At 44.4% G+C, this 18,231-nt stretch overlaps 1 protein-coding gene across 4 annotated transcripts in view; it reads right to left on the bottom strand.

Annotated features, from left to right (window-relative positions):
- Positions 1 to 355: 355 nt before the first annotated feature.
- The window catches only part of PARD3B (par-3 family cell polarity regulator beta), a 429,076-nt gene continuing 411,200 nt past the window's right edge, over positions 356 to 18,231 (bottom strand). For all 4 annotated transcript variants that reach the window (XM_068407693.1, XM_068407691.1, XM_068407692.1 and 1 more), the window contains one exon: positions 356 to 4,899. In XM_068407693.1, coding sequence (XP_068263794.1) covers positions 4,545 to 4,899 — 355 coding nt within the window. In that variant the 3' untranslated portion in view covers positions 356 to 4,544. The remainder of the gene's footprint in view (positions 4,900 to 18,231) is intronic.

Below are 18,231 nucleotides of genomic sequence, written 5' to 3' on the forward strand. Positions count from 1 at the left end.
TGAAACTGTCTGGGGAACTTTAGCAATGAACATGCAGTTGCCTAAGCTGAAATTCACCGAGACGGCAAGGGACTTCTCTCTCACGTCTCCTTTCGATCAGGACTCCGGCTCTACAACTGAAGACAATGCAGATTTAAGAGGGATTCAAGTTAAGCCCTGGGGTGTTTTTTTTCTACAAGGCAGCACATGGCTGTTGTGGTTTGTTTTTTTTTTTTTTTAAAAAAAAGTCACCTTACCAATTCTGATCCGGCCTGATCACACGTGATCTTCTAATATCAAATCACATCCAGCGGTGAGGATGACTTTGTAGATACAAAGAAGAGAAAGACTCTACATAGAAATACATACCCATATATAGTCTTAAAGCCTTTATTTTAATGCAAAATAAAACAGGTAAAATTTATATAGCCATATGTAACAAACGATCAAAATCTTTGATGTGGTACTAGAAAAAACCTCTCAAATTGTGTGTTGAATTTCTCCCCCAAAACAATCACGCACGATTTGCAAATGTTTCACTTAAACACACAGATATTATCAGGATCAAACACCTCTCTCTCCCCCACAATAACAGAATAGTGTCTTATAAAGCCCTCTCTTCTATGCAGAGATAGTGAATAGCGCTTCTGATTTTGCACGTAGGGCTTAGAGACTCTGCAGAACATCTGTGACAGAGCACAGGTGTAGGGCCTTTTGGAAGTGCAAAGCAGCCCCTGCTCAGAGCAGTGTCAGGATGCGGCCCTGGCAGAGCAGTCAGCAGGATTCACTCACAGCACTAGCTCTCTAATAAACAACTGTGTGATGGCTGGTAGGAGGAGGTAGCACATTTCATCTGTAAAAAAATTAGGCAGCATGTGAAGCTATTTCTAGATCAGGAAGCTGGAGTGAATTGGAATTCAGGGCTGCATGCACTTTTTCAAGGCAGGAGCCTTTTTTTTAATGCTTAGTTCCCCTTTTTTTTTCCCCACAAAGGGCAAATTGATAGTTCTTCATGCATTCAAGGGGTGCCTAGAGACTTCTGCATCATAATATATCACAGTGGTAATGTCTGCTCACAGGCCAAGATCATGGCTCACTAGTGGGTGGTCACTCAGAAAATCCACAGGCTCTTTTTCTATCTCTTAATCTTTCAACTGCTGGGCCTGGCTGGCCCCGTGCCAGAAACGCAGGCTGCATGCCACCAGCTCAGGAAATCAAAGCTTCCAGCCTCACGTGAGAGCGGGCCTCTCTCCCCCTTGTCTTGACTCCTGTTCACACGCACGCTTATGGCACGCTGCTCCTGTGGCAAACCCAAACTCTCCCTTCACACCCGTTACGTCAGGAACTTTACTGCTGGACTGGCACATTTTGGATGAGCGAGTGTGAGGCAATTACGTGTCAAGAGCATTTCAGACTCACAATTTTCCCAAACATATGGACATATGGGGAAAAGAACAACTTGTTACTTAACGGCTCTTTTGGATTTTGCAAGTGTGTATTTTCAACCGTCAGTTGTAGCACCTCGTGAATTCTGCACGGTACATATTTTTCCACAATATGGTGCTAAAATCATACATTTTACACTGCAGAGAAGCTTACTATATATACTGTAGTTACACATAATTTTGAAAATACCGTACCTCTACCAGATATTAAACCAGCAAATGGCAATTTTCTCCCAGAACAATGGCACCAGGGATTGATGAGATGCTCTGCAATACTTTTTGGTCTTGTTCCCCCAGCTAGATCAGACTGTTCTTCCGCCTTAGCTCCTCACCTGTAGGATGCATCCATATATTATACTTGTAGCACTTTTTTCTTTTTTTCGGAAGAAGCGCTGTACGGATCTAACAGCAGAAGCATCATTTAATAACCTGTTGGGTAAGATTAACAGCTCAGAAGGTGTTCGTTTGATCTGTCTGCCTCAACTGAGTGGAGCCAATGAAGTCAAGGGGAGCTCTTAAGGAGAGATTCAGGTTACAGGGAGACAATTGCACAGGTCCTTCAAAGGCTATAAATAACCCAGGAACTGTTTCCATCCAGATTTTATTTGGCCCTGGCTCTTGAAATACTGTAAATAAGTTCTGTTCACTGTGCTGTGATGCCATTCGAAGGGTTAATTGAGAGTGATTTATAAAGGCAGTAGCTTATATTCAGAGCTGTTCTTAATTGTGGCCTGGCTTGATAAAGCCACTGTCACAAACGTATTAGTTTCTTTACAGCTGGATCAAATGTATCAGGGGTTATATTTGAAGGAGGGAAAGGAAAGTATTTTAATTTGTTTTCGCTTCACTTTCAGCAGGCCTTCATAACACCAGCAGCTACCCTGTGGCTGCCAAGTCCTGGCTGAGTATCCTACAGCATCTAAAACTCTTTGAGAGAAGTACAAGGCTGTGTACAGCACGTACACAACAGGCAGAGTTTCCTTGGGGAATGCGCCTTATTTATGGAAGGTACCGAGAGACATCCAGCTTTACATCCAACCTTCCCTCCAGAGGTTTTTCCCTCCTACATTACTAGGGAAGAGGGCAGAAAGAAACAGAACAAGAACTGAACACACTTGCTTCATAATCAGTTGCATTCCTCTTCCTCTCTCCCTCCCACCAATGCTTCCTCCTGACTGGATTTAGAGCTGTGCCTGCCCCTGCCCCAGGGAGTCCAGCCCTGTATCTGAATACCGGAGATGATCCCCCACCACCCCAAAGCTGTCTCCTCTCCCGTGCTTCCCAGGCTGGCTGGTGGGTAGCGATCGGTAGGCCGGGCAGCTGCCAGTGCTCCCCATGCCTCAGGGTTATGCCAGTCTCTCACTAGCATTAGCAGTACGGAAGAAACGTTGGCTGGGATTAAACGCTGCTTCTCATCAGGGCCGTTACCCACCAGCAGTGGCCCCTGGAAAGCAGGAACGCACAGACCCACCCTGCCCTGCGCCTTACAGACCTCTTACTCTAACGAGCCCTTTTCCCAGGGATATCTAGTAAAGGGGCACACTGCTAGCAGGACAAACCTTCCCGGTGATATTTAATACCTGGGAAGTGACCTATGTGATTTAATCTGTTGCATACCAAAGGTGTCAAAAAGACATCAAAGAAATCCTTGTGCTTAATCCTTGGTCAGGTCACAGTCTCTCCCTGATGAGGAGAGGAGTCCAAAGGGTTTAATAACACTCCCAAAAGGCAGAAGTCGAGGAATTAAGGACACTTGGAAACTTCACAGGTGGCTAGACTGTATGGTTTCCCTGGGACAAAATCCTTGAGACAAATCTCTGAGCACCCACAGCCCTGCTGGCCTGGGTAGCACAGGTCTCTGTGGCTGGGGACATGCATTTGTGACCTCCTCCCCGGGTGGCTGGCTGCTGAGCAAGCTCAGACTGTGCTGGGCAAAGAGCCGGGCACGTACCCCACCGCCCCGTTCCCCCATGGCCCTGCTGCGCTGCTGGCCCCCTCTCCCCACCCACACCTTCTCTCTTCCTATGCACTGCTGCAAATAACTTGCTACAAACTGCTATTCTCTCTTCCTCCTGGGCCCCAGGGTCTTGAAGCCCTCCCTGTTGTTTACCTTGTCTTCTCCCTCACCCCTTGCTGTGAAAAGCCCCTTTCCCTGCTGGCCTGATGGGCCCTGGCTGCAGGAACTTGAGTAGTTTGGCACTTGGCACCGGTCTGGCTCCTCAGCCACTTCTCACAGGCCAGCTCCACTGAAACACCAAGAGCGACACTTATTGACAGCAGCTGAGGATCCAATCTCCAGGGTTTACATTTAAAGAGTGCATGCTGTATAACTAAGAAGCACTCACAAGCACACACACGCACATCTACAGACACACACTTCTCAGGTGGCTTGGCTGCCTTGTCCTCTGCGAGCCTGCCCAAGCATGGCAGCTAAAGCTCTTTGCCTTACTCCAAACGCAGCAGGTGTAGTAAGAGGAGAATCTTTCTACACAAACTGCAAAAAATGAAGGCTACAAGATAAATGCTGCAACCACCAAACAGAAAGAGGAAGACAGAGGCCAGATTACAAATCTGGAACTGCAGCATCCTTAAAGCACAGAGCTGCTGGTCTGAACGTGCCAGGAATGTGGCCGCCACCTCCGCAGCAGTCCCTTGTCGACTCACAATCACACACTGGATTACACAAGATCCCCAGCTCTGCATGAAGTCCATACTGTGTGCTGTGTTCTCACTTAAAGGCTCTACAGCAGCACTCTGAAGTAAACTCTGGTGACACCACTGCCCTTATACAGACAGCTATGTACTGTACAGGTGTAACTGGATTCGGTAAATAGCCCTGAGGTGTATTAAGTGTTGCGCTTCATTTCCATCAGCCACTTTCTATTTTTAAAAGGAATTAAAAAATACTCAACTGTCTGGTACCTCACGTACTCAAAACACATTGTACCTCTCGTGGCTTTAGTTCGCCTGTTAGAAAGCACCTATGCTGAGCCCAGCTCAGTAAGAACGACTCCAGGTCTCATGTGGAATTCTTACAGGCAGCCACGCTTGGGAACAACTCTACAAGGATGACGTCTGACAGGATTCCTCCTGGGCTGTGCTGGCAAGTCCAGTGCATTGCTATACAGCTGCAGTCATGGGGTTCTTCTGCCTAGGATCCTGTTGCCTGTACTGATACTGGTCTGGACTGGTCCCACGGTGTCGGACTATTTCATTGTAAGCTGGTGCTCGGTGGGACTGAGGAGGGGAAGGTGGCATGTCCTGACGGAGGGGTCCTTTATGCTGGTTTGTGACGGGCTGGGCTGGGTAATACTGGGGGTACCTCAATTCTGCCACTCTTGTGTCCGGTGCACGGATGTAGTTCCCCTTAGATGGGTGGACAACAGGCTGTCCTCCTTGGTAGTAGGGAAGATCTCTCTCTTTGTATATTACTCGTGGCCCTGTTAAATATTCCAGTGGCTCTGCAGGTCCACGCCTGAGGAGGAAAAACATAATAAAACACATAAAAAGGCAGTCTACTAGTCCAGCGACACATTATTGTACTCGCCATCTATGTTCACTTTGGGAAAGGAAATGCCATCTCAAGCATGACAGGTCCAAATGAATCAAAAGAACTTCTGAAGGACAAGCCTCCCACCTGCACGGCTACAGAAGGCTAACACCCAGGCCGCTGGAGGAAGGGTCCAGTGCACATCGCAGCCCTTTTACAATGGGGGAGCACTGGAGCCCTTCAGCTCCCAAGGCCTCCTGTGATCCATTTGCCATAATGGAAACAAAGCTCCTTTAAACAATGCATGTTTGACTGAATCTTATCTAGCCTGAGGATAAACAGATGAGTTGGGTCTGCAAGCCTGCAAATCCCATAAGCTTTACATGCACAAATATTCACGCTTTCCAAGCCATTTCCCACTATTTTTTCTCCTAACATGTCAGACTGTAAAACTTTCCAAACACCGTAGCTGGAAAAACTGGAACTCCTGGAAGAAACACTAGGGATGTCAGGCTACAATACCTGTGTTTAATGGGCGAGCTGCCAATGGGGTTTCAAAAAAACCTCCTGTGATCTAGAAGGCCTGATATTACAACAGCCCTGTAACTTGTCTGCATCAGTATGGATCTGACAAGCTCTAGTTCACGTGAAAAGCAACATGTGAACATGTCATCCCTGAGGATGTGCCATGGAGCCCCCTCTGCAGCTTTCTGCATCTTAATTCCATGATTTGCACTAATGAAGCACTGATATTTTCCCCTAGTACAGCTTAACTTGTGATACTTTTGAAATGGCAAAAATAATTGTTCTCACAGACATGTCACCAGAGCATCCCCAAAAGTTCAACTCAATTAGGAGTTTTTGCCAGTCTGGTTGCAAATGCCTTTGCACTTTGGGCAAAACCTCCCATTGACTGCAGAGGAAGCTTCTCTCTGAGTGAGAGCTGAAGGAAGACAGCAGGGTTTTGACCAAACAGGGGCTGAAAGTATAAATCAATTACACCTGCTCTGTGGCTTTGGGACTGAACTCATTAACTGTTTAAATATTCTCTGCATAGATTTATTAAAAAAGTCATCATTCTGGTACAGCAGATCAGGTGCTCACAATTCGTCAATGCCTCTATCCTGTTCACACAGAGATTTTACAAGCATGCTCTCCCTTTCTTAATCTGGGCTCCCAGACTCCACTGGAACTTGTTTTGCATGAAGTAAAACAAAACATGTGGTTTTCTGCTGCACTCGTTTAAGCCCATGGGGTAAATCATGGACATAGGCAATGAAAAAACACTATCTGCCTTGAAATGAACCTACAATTCTCCCCCTGGAATAACTTAGTGCAAATGTTTCCTGTTTAAAATGGAAAGAGCAAGAGGAAGAATTCCAGGCCTTGGACTTTTTGGACCCTATGCTCCCCAGAGATTTTTTGCTTTAAAAACAGAACATTATAAAAGACAGGCACTCCGGCTTCCCCCCTCCCCACCCTCCTGGTGAGACAGTCCAGACAAAGTGCTGAAGGGCCTGAAGCCACCCTCTGAGATACTAAAATGACTCTCAACAACATGTATTGAGACAACTGCTGCCTCTGCTCGCACACCTACACCTTGCAACAAAGCCTAATTTCCACAGCAGGCCAGAGTTGCTCCATGTATTTCTATACGAAGACTTGTTCACTAGTCAGTCCCATCACACTCAGCTTTTAATTCCTTTGTGCACAAAAATGTACTTCCAATCATAAAAGGCTTCTGCGATGGTAGGAACTGCTTTGTGTCAAGCAGCAAACGAACAGGAACAAATGTCAAACCTACACCCATCACCTTCTAATATAAGGATAATGCTCAAAATCCTGTATATTAGATTTTATAAGATGTTCTCAGCAGCAGCTATGATCAACCAAATTCTTGTGGATCACATTAAAAAGGGACTGAGCTTGGAACCTGATCCAGAGTTCACTGAAAAGCCAGGTAGCTTTTGGACAGAGCTCTAACTGCAAAATTGAATTACTCTAAAATAACAAATTCAGGATTAATTGGTACCAAAATGACTGTTGAGAACAGGACTGAGCCACCAGCATCATCTACTGAGCCTTCAGCACACAGCTCATCCTTTAACTCACACAAGAGGTCTGGGTGCTGCAAGAAAAGAGCCACCCAGTCAAAAGAGCTGTTTCCAGGAAAGCTCAGCCAGTCCAGTTCTAGGAGACAGTGTGACACTGCTGCCACAGAAGCTGTGACTATGCAGAGGGCAGCACATTCAGGCAGTTTTGACCTAGGACTGTGCAGTGAAGGTGAGCCTGAGCAATCAAAGCACAAGTGTGCCAGACCTGACGCATGCACCCAAGCTGCTTGAGCTTGTGCCATCAGGTCTTCATTGCTGTTACCTATGCTACAAAACTAAATCCACCATTGGTGCACTTACAGCTAATACCATCTCTGGTTGTGTAGACAAACTGCGGAGAGGAACATGCGGGAAGGGCAAAATCTTTCTTTAAAAAATAAGAAATATCCAAGCTGTTCACTCTCAGCACCAGTTTCCCTTCTCTGAGGGCAAAAGACCCATAGGTGGTATCATTCTCGAGTGTATTCCCCAGAGTCAGGGCTTAGCATCTGGGAGAAGAGGTTGTACACAGAGACAAGGCTTGAATCCACTTCACATGGATCCTTTAGGAAAGCCCTGGGAAGACAGAAGGATGTGAGGTTTTTTTAGCAGCCTTGGCAATAATACAAGCAGTGATCTAAACAATGAATACCAGAACTCTCACATGAGCAAAACCTTGGGAAACCCTGGTAACTGCCCAAAAGGCAGCCCCCCAGCAGCATGACCAAGGGAAACTTCATGAAAGATGTCCTTGTGGCTGCACCACACTCTCCAGCTTACTTCCCCTGGGGATCCCAGTGGGTGTTATGTGTGCAGATACACATGCTACAATGACGACACTTTTCTTCCCTTTTATGACCAGCGCTGCATGTTGAAGCCAAGTTATTTCCTGAGGATTCATTCTTCCCCACCTACCAGCCATGCCTGATGACGTCTTCTCTTGGGGAGCTGCTCACAGTGCAAACCAAGAGCCTGGGGGTCTCCATGAACCTCCATCTGACAAGTCTTAAAATACAGTAAAAAAACCAGCCCTTCCCTCCCCAAGTGTGTCAAATTAACCATCAGAAAGTCAGTCTTTTTAAGGCAGAAGAAACACCTACAGATACCAAGCTGTGGCTGTAGAAATGCTGTCACCAATAGGAGAAAGTCTGGGACACTGGGGGCAGTTCCCGGCAGGAAGAGCAGGGAACCTCTGAAACAACACCTTTTTCACTTGATAGCTCATGGTGTAAAAGTATATGCTGTTGTTTATCCTTAAAGAAATTGCCATAACAACTCAAACCAAACACTTTCTACTTAGCAGCCCCTTGTAGATGCTATGCTTGTTTCTGCAAGAAGCAAAACAACCCCTGCCTTTTCATTCGGCAGACATTGCCACCTCTGAGGAGGCCCTAATGAAATTCTTCTCCCCTCCCTCGCTGTTTTTGTTGGCTCCTGATGAGTTCAGAGTTCACAGGGCCACATCACACCTCACAAGTGACCCACAGTTTGGGGGTCAAACCAATAACCTCAAGTGGAAAATCAGTTGACCCAGGGGAGTGATCAAAAATCCACAAATTGGGTCAAGCAGGTCCAGCCACTCAAAAGGACCAGGCCAGGAGTGTGCCCTCTGAGAGGACATGCTGAGTAGGAGCTGCTCTGACCGTCAGCTGTTTTCCAGATTTTTGGCCAGTTGTTTGACCTGGGGGTCCAGTGAAATTAATGGCAGGCAGAAGGTAGGGAAGCTGACACAACATCCTGGGAAGGAACTGATCTCAGAGCTCAAAAAGTGTTTTTGCTGATAGTTCAGCTCTGCTGGATCCCACTGGAAGATGCATCACTGATGCAGGTTTAGCTAAAGCAGAGGCTGCTGCTGAAGGATGCAGTGGAAGGAAGGGAGGCAGAAGCACCAGGTTCAAGAAAGGAGCAAAACTGGTGGGCCAATGTGAAAATGCACTCCTCAAGAATGTCATGGGCAAGGTGCCTCTTAAAATGTTCATTTTATTGTAAGGAAGTGAAATCTCACCTTCCCCTGCAGAGAAATTATAGATCACACACACAGCTAGCTGCAAACATGTTATGCCATGTTATTTCATATGCTGGTTAGCAGCTGTACTGGTTTATCTTCTGAATGATTCTCCAGGTAAGAACTGTGATCATTTTGAGCTTTAAGAGTACAAAGTAGCCTTGTCCAAATAAAGCAGGTGACTTGTGACTGATGTTCAATTAACAGTACACGTGTTGTTATTCTCTCTCTGACAAGTAAAGCCTGAAGTAGTTTGTTTTTCTATCCCTGCTTTATTTACCTTTCAAGCACAAAGAATAGAACATCTAATATTTTATGGCTTTGCTCCAGAATTTTTAAGAGCTTCTGGGTTTATTTAAAACTGAACCGAAGGATTTGGAATGCTTAAGAAAGGCTTCTTTTACCCAAAATGTTATTTAGTCATTGAAATTAAAGAGGTATCTGTAGGTCTCAAAAAACCTAACTAAAATACTTTTTGCTTTTTGCAGTCCCCCCTCCCCTTTTTTTTTTAAAGCCCCTATTTCAGTAATTCTTCAGTTGTGGAGAATCTCACATGGCAGACTGGCCTAAATACCTGATGCTTCAAAAAACAACCAGAAAAAAATAATTTCATTTCAGGTTTGCTGTGTTTCATTGTTAACCCCCATTTGCAGGTCACCTTTAACATCAGCCACAAGACACATGCTTGGGTTATCTGAACGGAAAGGAAAGCAAAATGATGGTCTGGCTGTTCATGCTGTGCCCCATCATGTTGGGAGTTTGGATTTCATCACGACAAAGAGGTTTTTTTGCCTGTGTTCCTATAGGGAGAATCACAGAGGTCACCCTCTTAGTACCTGGTAAAAAGCAAGAAAGGGAATGCTCTCTTCTTACAGCACTATCTCCTTCTCGCTGCTGGGGGAATATTTTGCAAGGGATATAATCTCACACGAAAAACTGCCTTCTTACTTTGTCAGGGAGTACTTCTTGAAATAAACTTCAAAGACAGTCACACACTAAGTGGCAAATGGAAAGCCCACATTTGGCTGCAGTCTCTTTCATGTCTAAGCAAGACATACAGAGGCTCTGGGTGGTGGCATCAGGCAGCTCAGGCTGTGATTAAAGAACAGGAGAAAGCAACAAGGTCCTATCTGTGTCCAAATTCTCACTGAAGAACTCTATTGTATGCATCATGATTGCAGGCTGTTTGTTCTCAGCCAGGAGGATCTACTTTTAAAGAAGAAAGGAGAAGCTGATGTAAGAATTAAATTATGCAAACAAACAATCTTACAGTATCAAATACATTACACTGTGTCTTTATAAAGCTCTTCTCAACATACACTAAAAACAACTGACTGAAAAGACCATGTAGTGCCTATCTCTCCAGATACGGTATTAAAGACACCGCAGTGCTATTTGTAGTCAGTGGCACTAAGAACTTCTGTTGCTTAATATTCAATGTACATGTAACTTAAAAATTTTTTTAAATCACTGCATGACTCTGAGCTTCATTAAAGTCTGCCTCTATCTTAATAGGCGAGATACTCCTATAACAAATATTCTTTGCCGTTTCAGACCAATCTTCCCACAGTCGATGATGGGTTTTGCATTTAAAAAGCCACAGGAAATCAAATTTGGTATCTTAGCGCTGGGAAGAATCTGCAGCGCAAGGAAGTGCTCAGTGGCTGCTGTCTGTGAGAGAGGCTTGTACCTTTCAGAAGGCGGCAGATGTCTAGTAATGTCATACTAACCTCAAACACACCACACACATTATTTATGGGCTGAGCTGGTGGAGGTGCTTTCTTCTCCTGTTCTTTTATCAACAATGCAAGGCTAAAAAATCAGATAACATAAACGAATACAATCCCTGGCTCTCATGTAGCACATGCCACGCGGAGAGAGCTGTTTTTAGTTTGAGGACTGTGTTTGGAATTCCTTCAGTGTCAGGTTTCCAGTTACCAGACCCTCATCCCTGGGCCAGGCACGACTGCGGTTGGACGGGATTAGCAGAACACTCTGCAATGTATATTACATAGCTTTGACTTCTATAAGCTTTGCAGACCCATAAAAATAATGATCATTTCATGACCTGCGTTACTGGGGGGAAAAAAAGAGTGGAAAAATCTCTCTCCCCCCTTTTTAAAGAATTCATATTTGTTTTGGATTTGGAGAAGGAGGGATCCATACAAGTTTGTTTGAAATTCAAGCAAGAGTACATTTCATATGCAGTGGAGGCAGACCTAATTCTCTTCCCTTGCATGCAGTTTTGTGATGTTTAACAGTGGCCTTGACTGGCCTGAACATAAGACCTTATATACATAGTTTTCCTCACTCTGCAGTATTATAGCTTGGAACATTTAGAAACAAACAGCAAAAGCACCACAATCCCAGAAGGTAAGTGCATAGACAAGTTTATATTAGTCTAGTTGAAGTCTAGCCTTAAAGTCCTTTGTTATTTGCAGAGGGCCAAATTTTGAAAGATGTTGGGCCCTAGCAGCTCCCTGGGCAGTTCTTGGCAATTGGAGACATTTAGGTGTCCCACTTGTTTTTACATCCAGGACCAAGCATAATGTTTAGTCAGATACTAGCTTTCCATGCAGGAAATCAGACTGCAGAAACAACTGTAAGATAGGAAGACAGTAGTCTGACAGGTTTAAAACTTTACTATAAGATTATATAAGATTTCTTATGACAGCATGAACAGTCTATTTTGCATACAAGCAAATTGATTGTTCTCAGTCCCTAATGGAGCAAACTATGTCGCATATTGGTTAACATCAGAATTTAGAGTGCCATTTAATTAACCCCTCCCATCAGTAACAAAGCCATAAAACATTGTGTTGCTCCTTTGCTCCAGCATTAGTTTATTTTCCACAGCAGATCTCAGACCAGCTTCTGATAATCCCATCCTGCAAGCAAAGCTCCCCTTTCTTTCCTTCCCTAAATCCAACCTACAAATATAGGAACTGCAACAATCAGGATTAAATCCCTCAAATCAACAGCAACAAAAACCCGAATACGCTAGCCGGTGCTCTATAAATGCCCAAGCAGCACTCAAAACTAGTCCAATAATCCTTCCTACTCAATTCCCCACTTGTTTTGTTCATATGCTCTCAGGCATGGCACATCTCTTCTACCAGGAGGCATAAAATAAAGTAGCACCTATTGAACAAGACATGGCTATTCTGCGATCTCTTCAGGCTTAAAGGGGTCTTAAGTAGATCGGTACTTTAAGTAGTGAGTCATTACAACATGTGTCATTTCATATGTTACTCATTATTCAACACAACATAATACCGTGTGAGTCATTAACCTCTTGGCATTGGTAACCTACTCTCAATGCTAAGCAATCATGCTTGTTGCTCAGGAACCCCCATGCTCTGTCAGGGAGAGACCTGGATGAGATTTTAAGGTCCCTTTGGTCTTTTGTTTTGCAGATCAGCAGGGGCTGAAAGCTCTTCCTATAGACTAAAAAGGTTCTTGGCCTTTGGTCTCTTGCGTCACCTTTCTGAGACGATGCTGGCCAAGTTACACTGGAGGGGAGAAAACTTCTTTTTAAAGGACATATGCATCTTAAGCCAGCAAGAGAAGCAACTGTTTAGGTTTCTCAGCTGAATTTTGCATTTCAACGCAGACTCAAAGTAATATGAAGAAGTACTGAACACATGCAGAACTGCCACCACTGGGGCGAGATGCTGAAGTGACATCTCTCTTGTGGTAATATTTGTACTGCATTACTGTGCACTAGCTCCAATGGGCACGGGGACCCCCCTATCCGTGCCACGAGAAGAGCCAGGTACTTCCCTCAAGAGCAGGCAAGCAATGAGAAGGGAGAGAGACGCAGAGAGGCGAGATCCCACCTCCAGCCCCAGCACAGCAGCAGCACAAAAGCCAGAAGTACTATTCAGATCTCTTCGCCTAACCTCTTCTGCAGATCTCTGCTTTTTTGGAGGCTACCAGGGCACAAATTAAAGGTCCTGTGGTGGTTCAGGGGATTTTAATTTGATTTAAAAGAAATTCTGTTGCCATAGTCAAAATCCCTTCTCAGAAGGAAACAAACACACCACTCGGGCTCCAGGAGAGCTCCTCTCGAGCAAGGAAGCCTCCTCCCTTCGCCTATCCATTTACAGCACTACTGCTAACCACGCCGCTTTTGTAAAGTGCTTTCAAAGACACATAAACCCAAATTCTATCCTGTTCTCATTTTCCACGTGAAATGAATTTAAAGCATGGTGATTATTCAGCTATGCTGTTCAAATGATTTTCAACAAATAACAGAAGTCATTAAAAGAATCTTCCTAAGTAATAACAACCTGGGCCCAGGTCTTTACTATTCAGCCGCTGGGATCTTAACACGCTGTCTGATCTTTAGTGGGCTAGTAAAAACCTGTAAGAAGTGGTTATTAATGTTATTACCAAGCTTTTAGGCTTTTTTTTTTAAAGCATCTCCCATTTAAATTAAAGCATTCCTTGCAGCATTTGCTTCCATTGCCATGATGAAGCATGGCTGTCAATTCTGCCTCCAGTGGCACAAACTGGGTAGTAAAACCATGCTTCAATAAAAAAGGAAAATTATTTTTTGAAACGGATTGTAGCTGGTTATTTTTCCCTCCGTTTCGTTTCTTTCTGGGTCCAGACATTCTGTTAAACTCACTGGGATGTGCCATTCCCTTTTTTACCCTTTGCAACAAAGGCAAAGCTCAAGATCCAGAGGAGAACGATGGCTGATTTTTGGGGGCAAGGGGAACCTTAAAAACAAACAGCTCTTATTCTTTCTTCAGGCAGTAATTCAGTCCCCATTGTTCCCCTACTGCTCATGTACTGATTTGCTCCTAAACAGCATGAACAGCCTACAAGTACATCCTCCCCCCTTGTATTTTCTTTTGTTAGAACCATTCATTTCTATACAGGCATTAGATTATAGATTTCCTGGCTTGCCGCACTCCATTAACACTCTGGTAACCACCCCTTTTCCAGCCAGCTATTAAACACCACCTTTAATAATTGAGATTTGAAGGCTCAGGGCATGATAAACAGCTCAAGTTAGAACTTTACAGCTGCCTCTACAGAAGTGTGTAAATCTCCAGATTTGGATAGGCAAATCAGTTAATTAGACTTGCATTAAGTCACAAACTTAATGCTCTGACAGCAGACGTCCTGAAGTTGAGCTTTAAATAACAAGGGTCAAACCCCTAAATCCCACCGGGCTGGGAGAGACGGAAACGTCCCACCCGGCGCCCGAAGAGCAGTAGCGCTGACGGCAGCTGCTGTGACTTGCCGGCGGCTGCGAGCGCCCTCGACTGCAGCCCGTTCCAGCTGTGTTTATGCTGGCTTCTTCCTTCAGAGCTTCTACAGTTACACCAACATCAGTGCAGCTGCAGCAAGCTGAGTGACTGCCGACCGGACATGCTCTACCTGCTGCCCACAGCGGAGCCAACCCTTGTTTCACCACCCTGCACTTCCCACCCGCCAGCACACAGGTTGCTCTCTCAAAGCGGGGCCCTGCAAGGCACCGGGGCTGAGCACAGCGTCCCACTGCCCCTGCCTGCGGCTGAGGAAATGCTTCGTGCGTGGCCCTGAGTCACTGCTAGCCAGTAAATCTTCAAAGCTGGTGAGATTCGGAGCTGCAGGCCACTGGCCTCTTTAGGGACGTGGGTAGTAAGAGGTTAACCTTCAGTCGTGAGGCCCAAGCGCCTGTGCTCCATCTCTGCATGAGTTATCTCCCTGTTGCTGCATTTGAAAATACTGTATGTAATTAACTGTTATCAGGTTGTTAAGCAGTGTGCTGAAGTGTGAACTTATCATTCAATTGTTTCCTTTATTTACAAAGTCCCTGCCATTCTCTGAGGCGGCAGCCTGGGACAGGCTGTTGACTTGCTCAGACGAGGAGGGTTTAGCGCACCAGATTCTGGTAGCAGAAGCAGATTCTGGAGAGGTGAGACACAGCCGTGAATCTGCCCGGTTCCTCAAACACCCCCTCAACAAACCCTGCAGAACAGCTGTGTGTGAATGAGACACACACACACGCCACCACTACCAAATACATCACTGTAACGTTGCTTTGAGACCTGAACCACGCAGCACAGAGGAAACGCACAATACAGCTCCCCATCGCTGTAACCCAGCCTTATGGGCATAGGTAGAGTTTTTACTCATTATATGGCACTCACTTTAATGCCTATAGATATATACAAGCTATGTGGTCCATTCACAGATGAAGATGACATAACTGTTGATTTTCATGCACTTCTGTGCTCAGTTCTTCCCCTTCCCCTTTTCATTTGCTGGACTTTGTTCCTCTAAGAAAAGCAAATCTGGAAGTCAATGCACATCATATTAGACCACAGGTTGGAGACAGGAGGACATGACAACAGGACAAGATGCCACATCCCCTGCTGTCCTCTCTGCCTCCCTCCACAAGGCCCAGGTTTGGTTTCCTGGAGCCCATGGCTCCCATCACATTTTTTTGCCACATTCCCCTCCTGGCCTGGCTATTATTCTCTTCTTTGCTTTCTTCCCCAGAAGCACCAGCCCTGGCAATGCCTGCAAAGAGTCCAAGATGACATGAGACATCATCAGATCTATGTGAATTTCCTCCTTGCGCTCCTGGTCCGGGGCAGCATCACGCATCCAGCAGGATTTACTAGCATGGTCCCTGGGCATGCAGCATCCTTTGCTCTTTGGGAACTGGTGCAATCATCAATATCCCAGATCTACGTGCATCCCCCCCAGCACTTGTAATAGAAGATATATGTAGCTTCTAAACAAATTCCTTCTTTACCATCTGCACACCATGCTGCATGCCAGATGACAAGATAAAATTTGCAACAGCAAAGTTCTTGGAGCACAGCAACCTTCCAGAGAGAGCAAGCACAGCCTGTGGCAACACAGTTATATCAGCTTAGTCATGTATCTAGAACAGAAGACATCAGGATGCTGAAGCTGGAAGAGGGAGCACACAGCAGAAGACAGAAAAAAAAAAAGCTTTAAAGGCATGACAAAACACTGCATTCAGAGGTGACAGCACAGCAGTTGGAAGATAGGGGCAAGCCAATATTGAGATAAAGAGAGGCTTTGGACAGCACCACCAGGTAGAGACTTTAATTCCTTTTGAACACATATATACATTGTGTGTCAAAGACTACCATGTGCAGTACGGTCTTATGTGCAAGACATGATGCTGTCAGTAGCTTCAGCCTAGATCATGATGAACAGCACCACAATCAGAGAGGCATCCCTGTTCCACCCAGGAAGGCTACTACAGGCCATCAGTGAGAAAAAGAAAAACAATAGCACTTCCCGACCTGAATCTGGTAAGAACCTGGCAAAGATTCCAGACAGCATGTCTCAATTTGGCTGGGGAAGAAAAATTAAATAAAAAAACCTTCTAACTTGAAACAATCTTTTACATAATGAATCAATCAAACAATTATCTTTGCTCTAGTATGTTCAAATCAAGGGAATCATCACTGAAAATAACAACCAATTTATATAGCTCATTTAAAGCCACAGTAAGCTACGCTGCTGATTCACTAATGAACAATAAAGGTCACTACTACGGTATCATTCTGAGTATTTTCAGATTGTGTGGTGTGATAGACTTGAAGTGGCATGTTCATAAAAAAAAACAGCAAGATGCTTTGCAGAGGGAAGTAAAGATGGAAAGAGATCTGTGCTCTGCCTAGATACCAGGGAATAACTTGATGCGATGAGGAACTTTGTGCCCCAGACTCATCCGGCCTCAGCCAAAGACTCTGGATGTCAATGGAAGCATTTCAATGAGCTTTGGATTAAGGTCTTGTACAGAAGAATGGTATCTGAAAGGGGAGGAGAGGGCAGGGAGAGAATGAGACATCTGTATCCTGGAATGAAGTCAGGAAGTTAAGGCCTGACAGCCCTAGACAGCAAAAAAATAGCTAGAGTACTAGATGTGGGTTGCTGAAATGCCTCACTCTACGTGGAAACATTCCTTCTCAATTGTATTCAGAGAAAAGACTGACCAAAATGCAGATAATTTATTTTTTACTTTTTGAGTGCTCATGATCTAGAGAGGGGTACATATATGCAATTATGAAGATACAAGAAATTCTACCAGATGAATAGCACATCTCTGCTACAAGGATGTAATCTACAGTTATTAATAATGTGGCAACTGGGGCAATGCAGCAATGCCCTAAATTGCAGCATCACGTCTTTGACTGTTACCAGAACCAGATGCTTCAGAGGAAGCTGCAGTTAGTCGGCAATTAATAGTTTCCATAGGCCTTACAGCATAAAAGAAACCTCTCCTTTCCTCTCCAGAAGCTAACTCAAAACAAAGCAGTCTAAATCGGTCTAAGTCCAGGTTTGCAGAAAGATGCAGGTTTCAGAAACAGAAAACACTCGATGGCATGTCCGTGTTTACAGATGTTGATATAAAAAAATAAAAACCATAATATTTAACCTTGACAGACCTACTATTTTAATTCCATAGGAAAAAAGCACAACATAGTAGAGAGCCTGCGCTGAGTTAAGAATGACGTCTTTTCCAAACCTCAATGTTAAATCTTTAATGCTGAGTTGCGTTCCTCTCTAACAAAAATATGTGTAATTCTACTTCCTGTAAAATGGGATTTTCTTTAAAAGAACTTTGCAACATTTCAAAGGCCCCTCTTTTTTTAATGATCAAAAAGTAAAAGGAGAAATTTCATATCATATCAAGCAGCTACAATATAAACCATTACTCAAGAAGAACATTCCAGTTTCTAAGTCAGAAAAGCACAAAATAGCAATACCATTCTAAGGATGCAAAATGGTCTCCATATACTGAAGTCCCTTCAAAACTTATAAAACTTGTGGCATAAACTAGTACAACTGAAAATGAAATGTCGAAGGAGGAAAAGACCAGGGTTAAGGCTCCTATACTGATTTTTTTTTCCGCATTGGGATTAAAGTGATTTCAGCTGGGACCCAGCATTACAGATGTAATTATAATTTCCATTTATATTTTTAGACTGTGTACAAAGAAGTGTAATAATGGACAGCTGAACATTTTCCATTGTCCATTAAAAACAAAATGTTTCTGATGAAATCTCTGTAAGACCAAGGACCACTGCAGTAATCTCTCAATAACAGCGCTTTCTTCAGATGTTTGGTGATGAGAGAGAAGGGAGAGCTGTCAGCCCTTCACACAAAGAAATCAAACCAAAATGACATTAAGGTTGTTATTCCCCTCCATAATAATAAAGAGATTCCAAGTTA

This window comes from Nyctibius grandis, chromosome 9 (assembly GCF_013368605.1).
Source record: "Nyctibius grandis isolate bNycGra1 chromosome 9, bNycGra1.pri, whole genome shotgun sequence".
Taxonomy (NCBI): domain Eukaryota; kingdom Metazoa; phylum Chordata; class Aves; order Nyctibiiformes; family Nyctibiidae; genus Nyctibius; species Nyctibius grandis.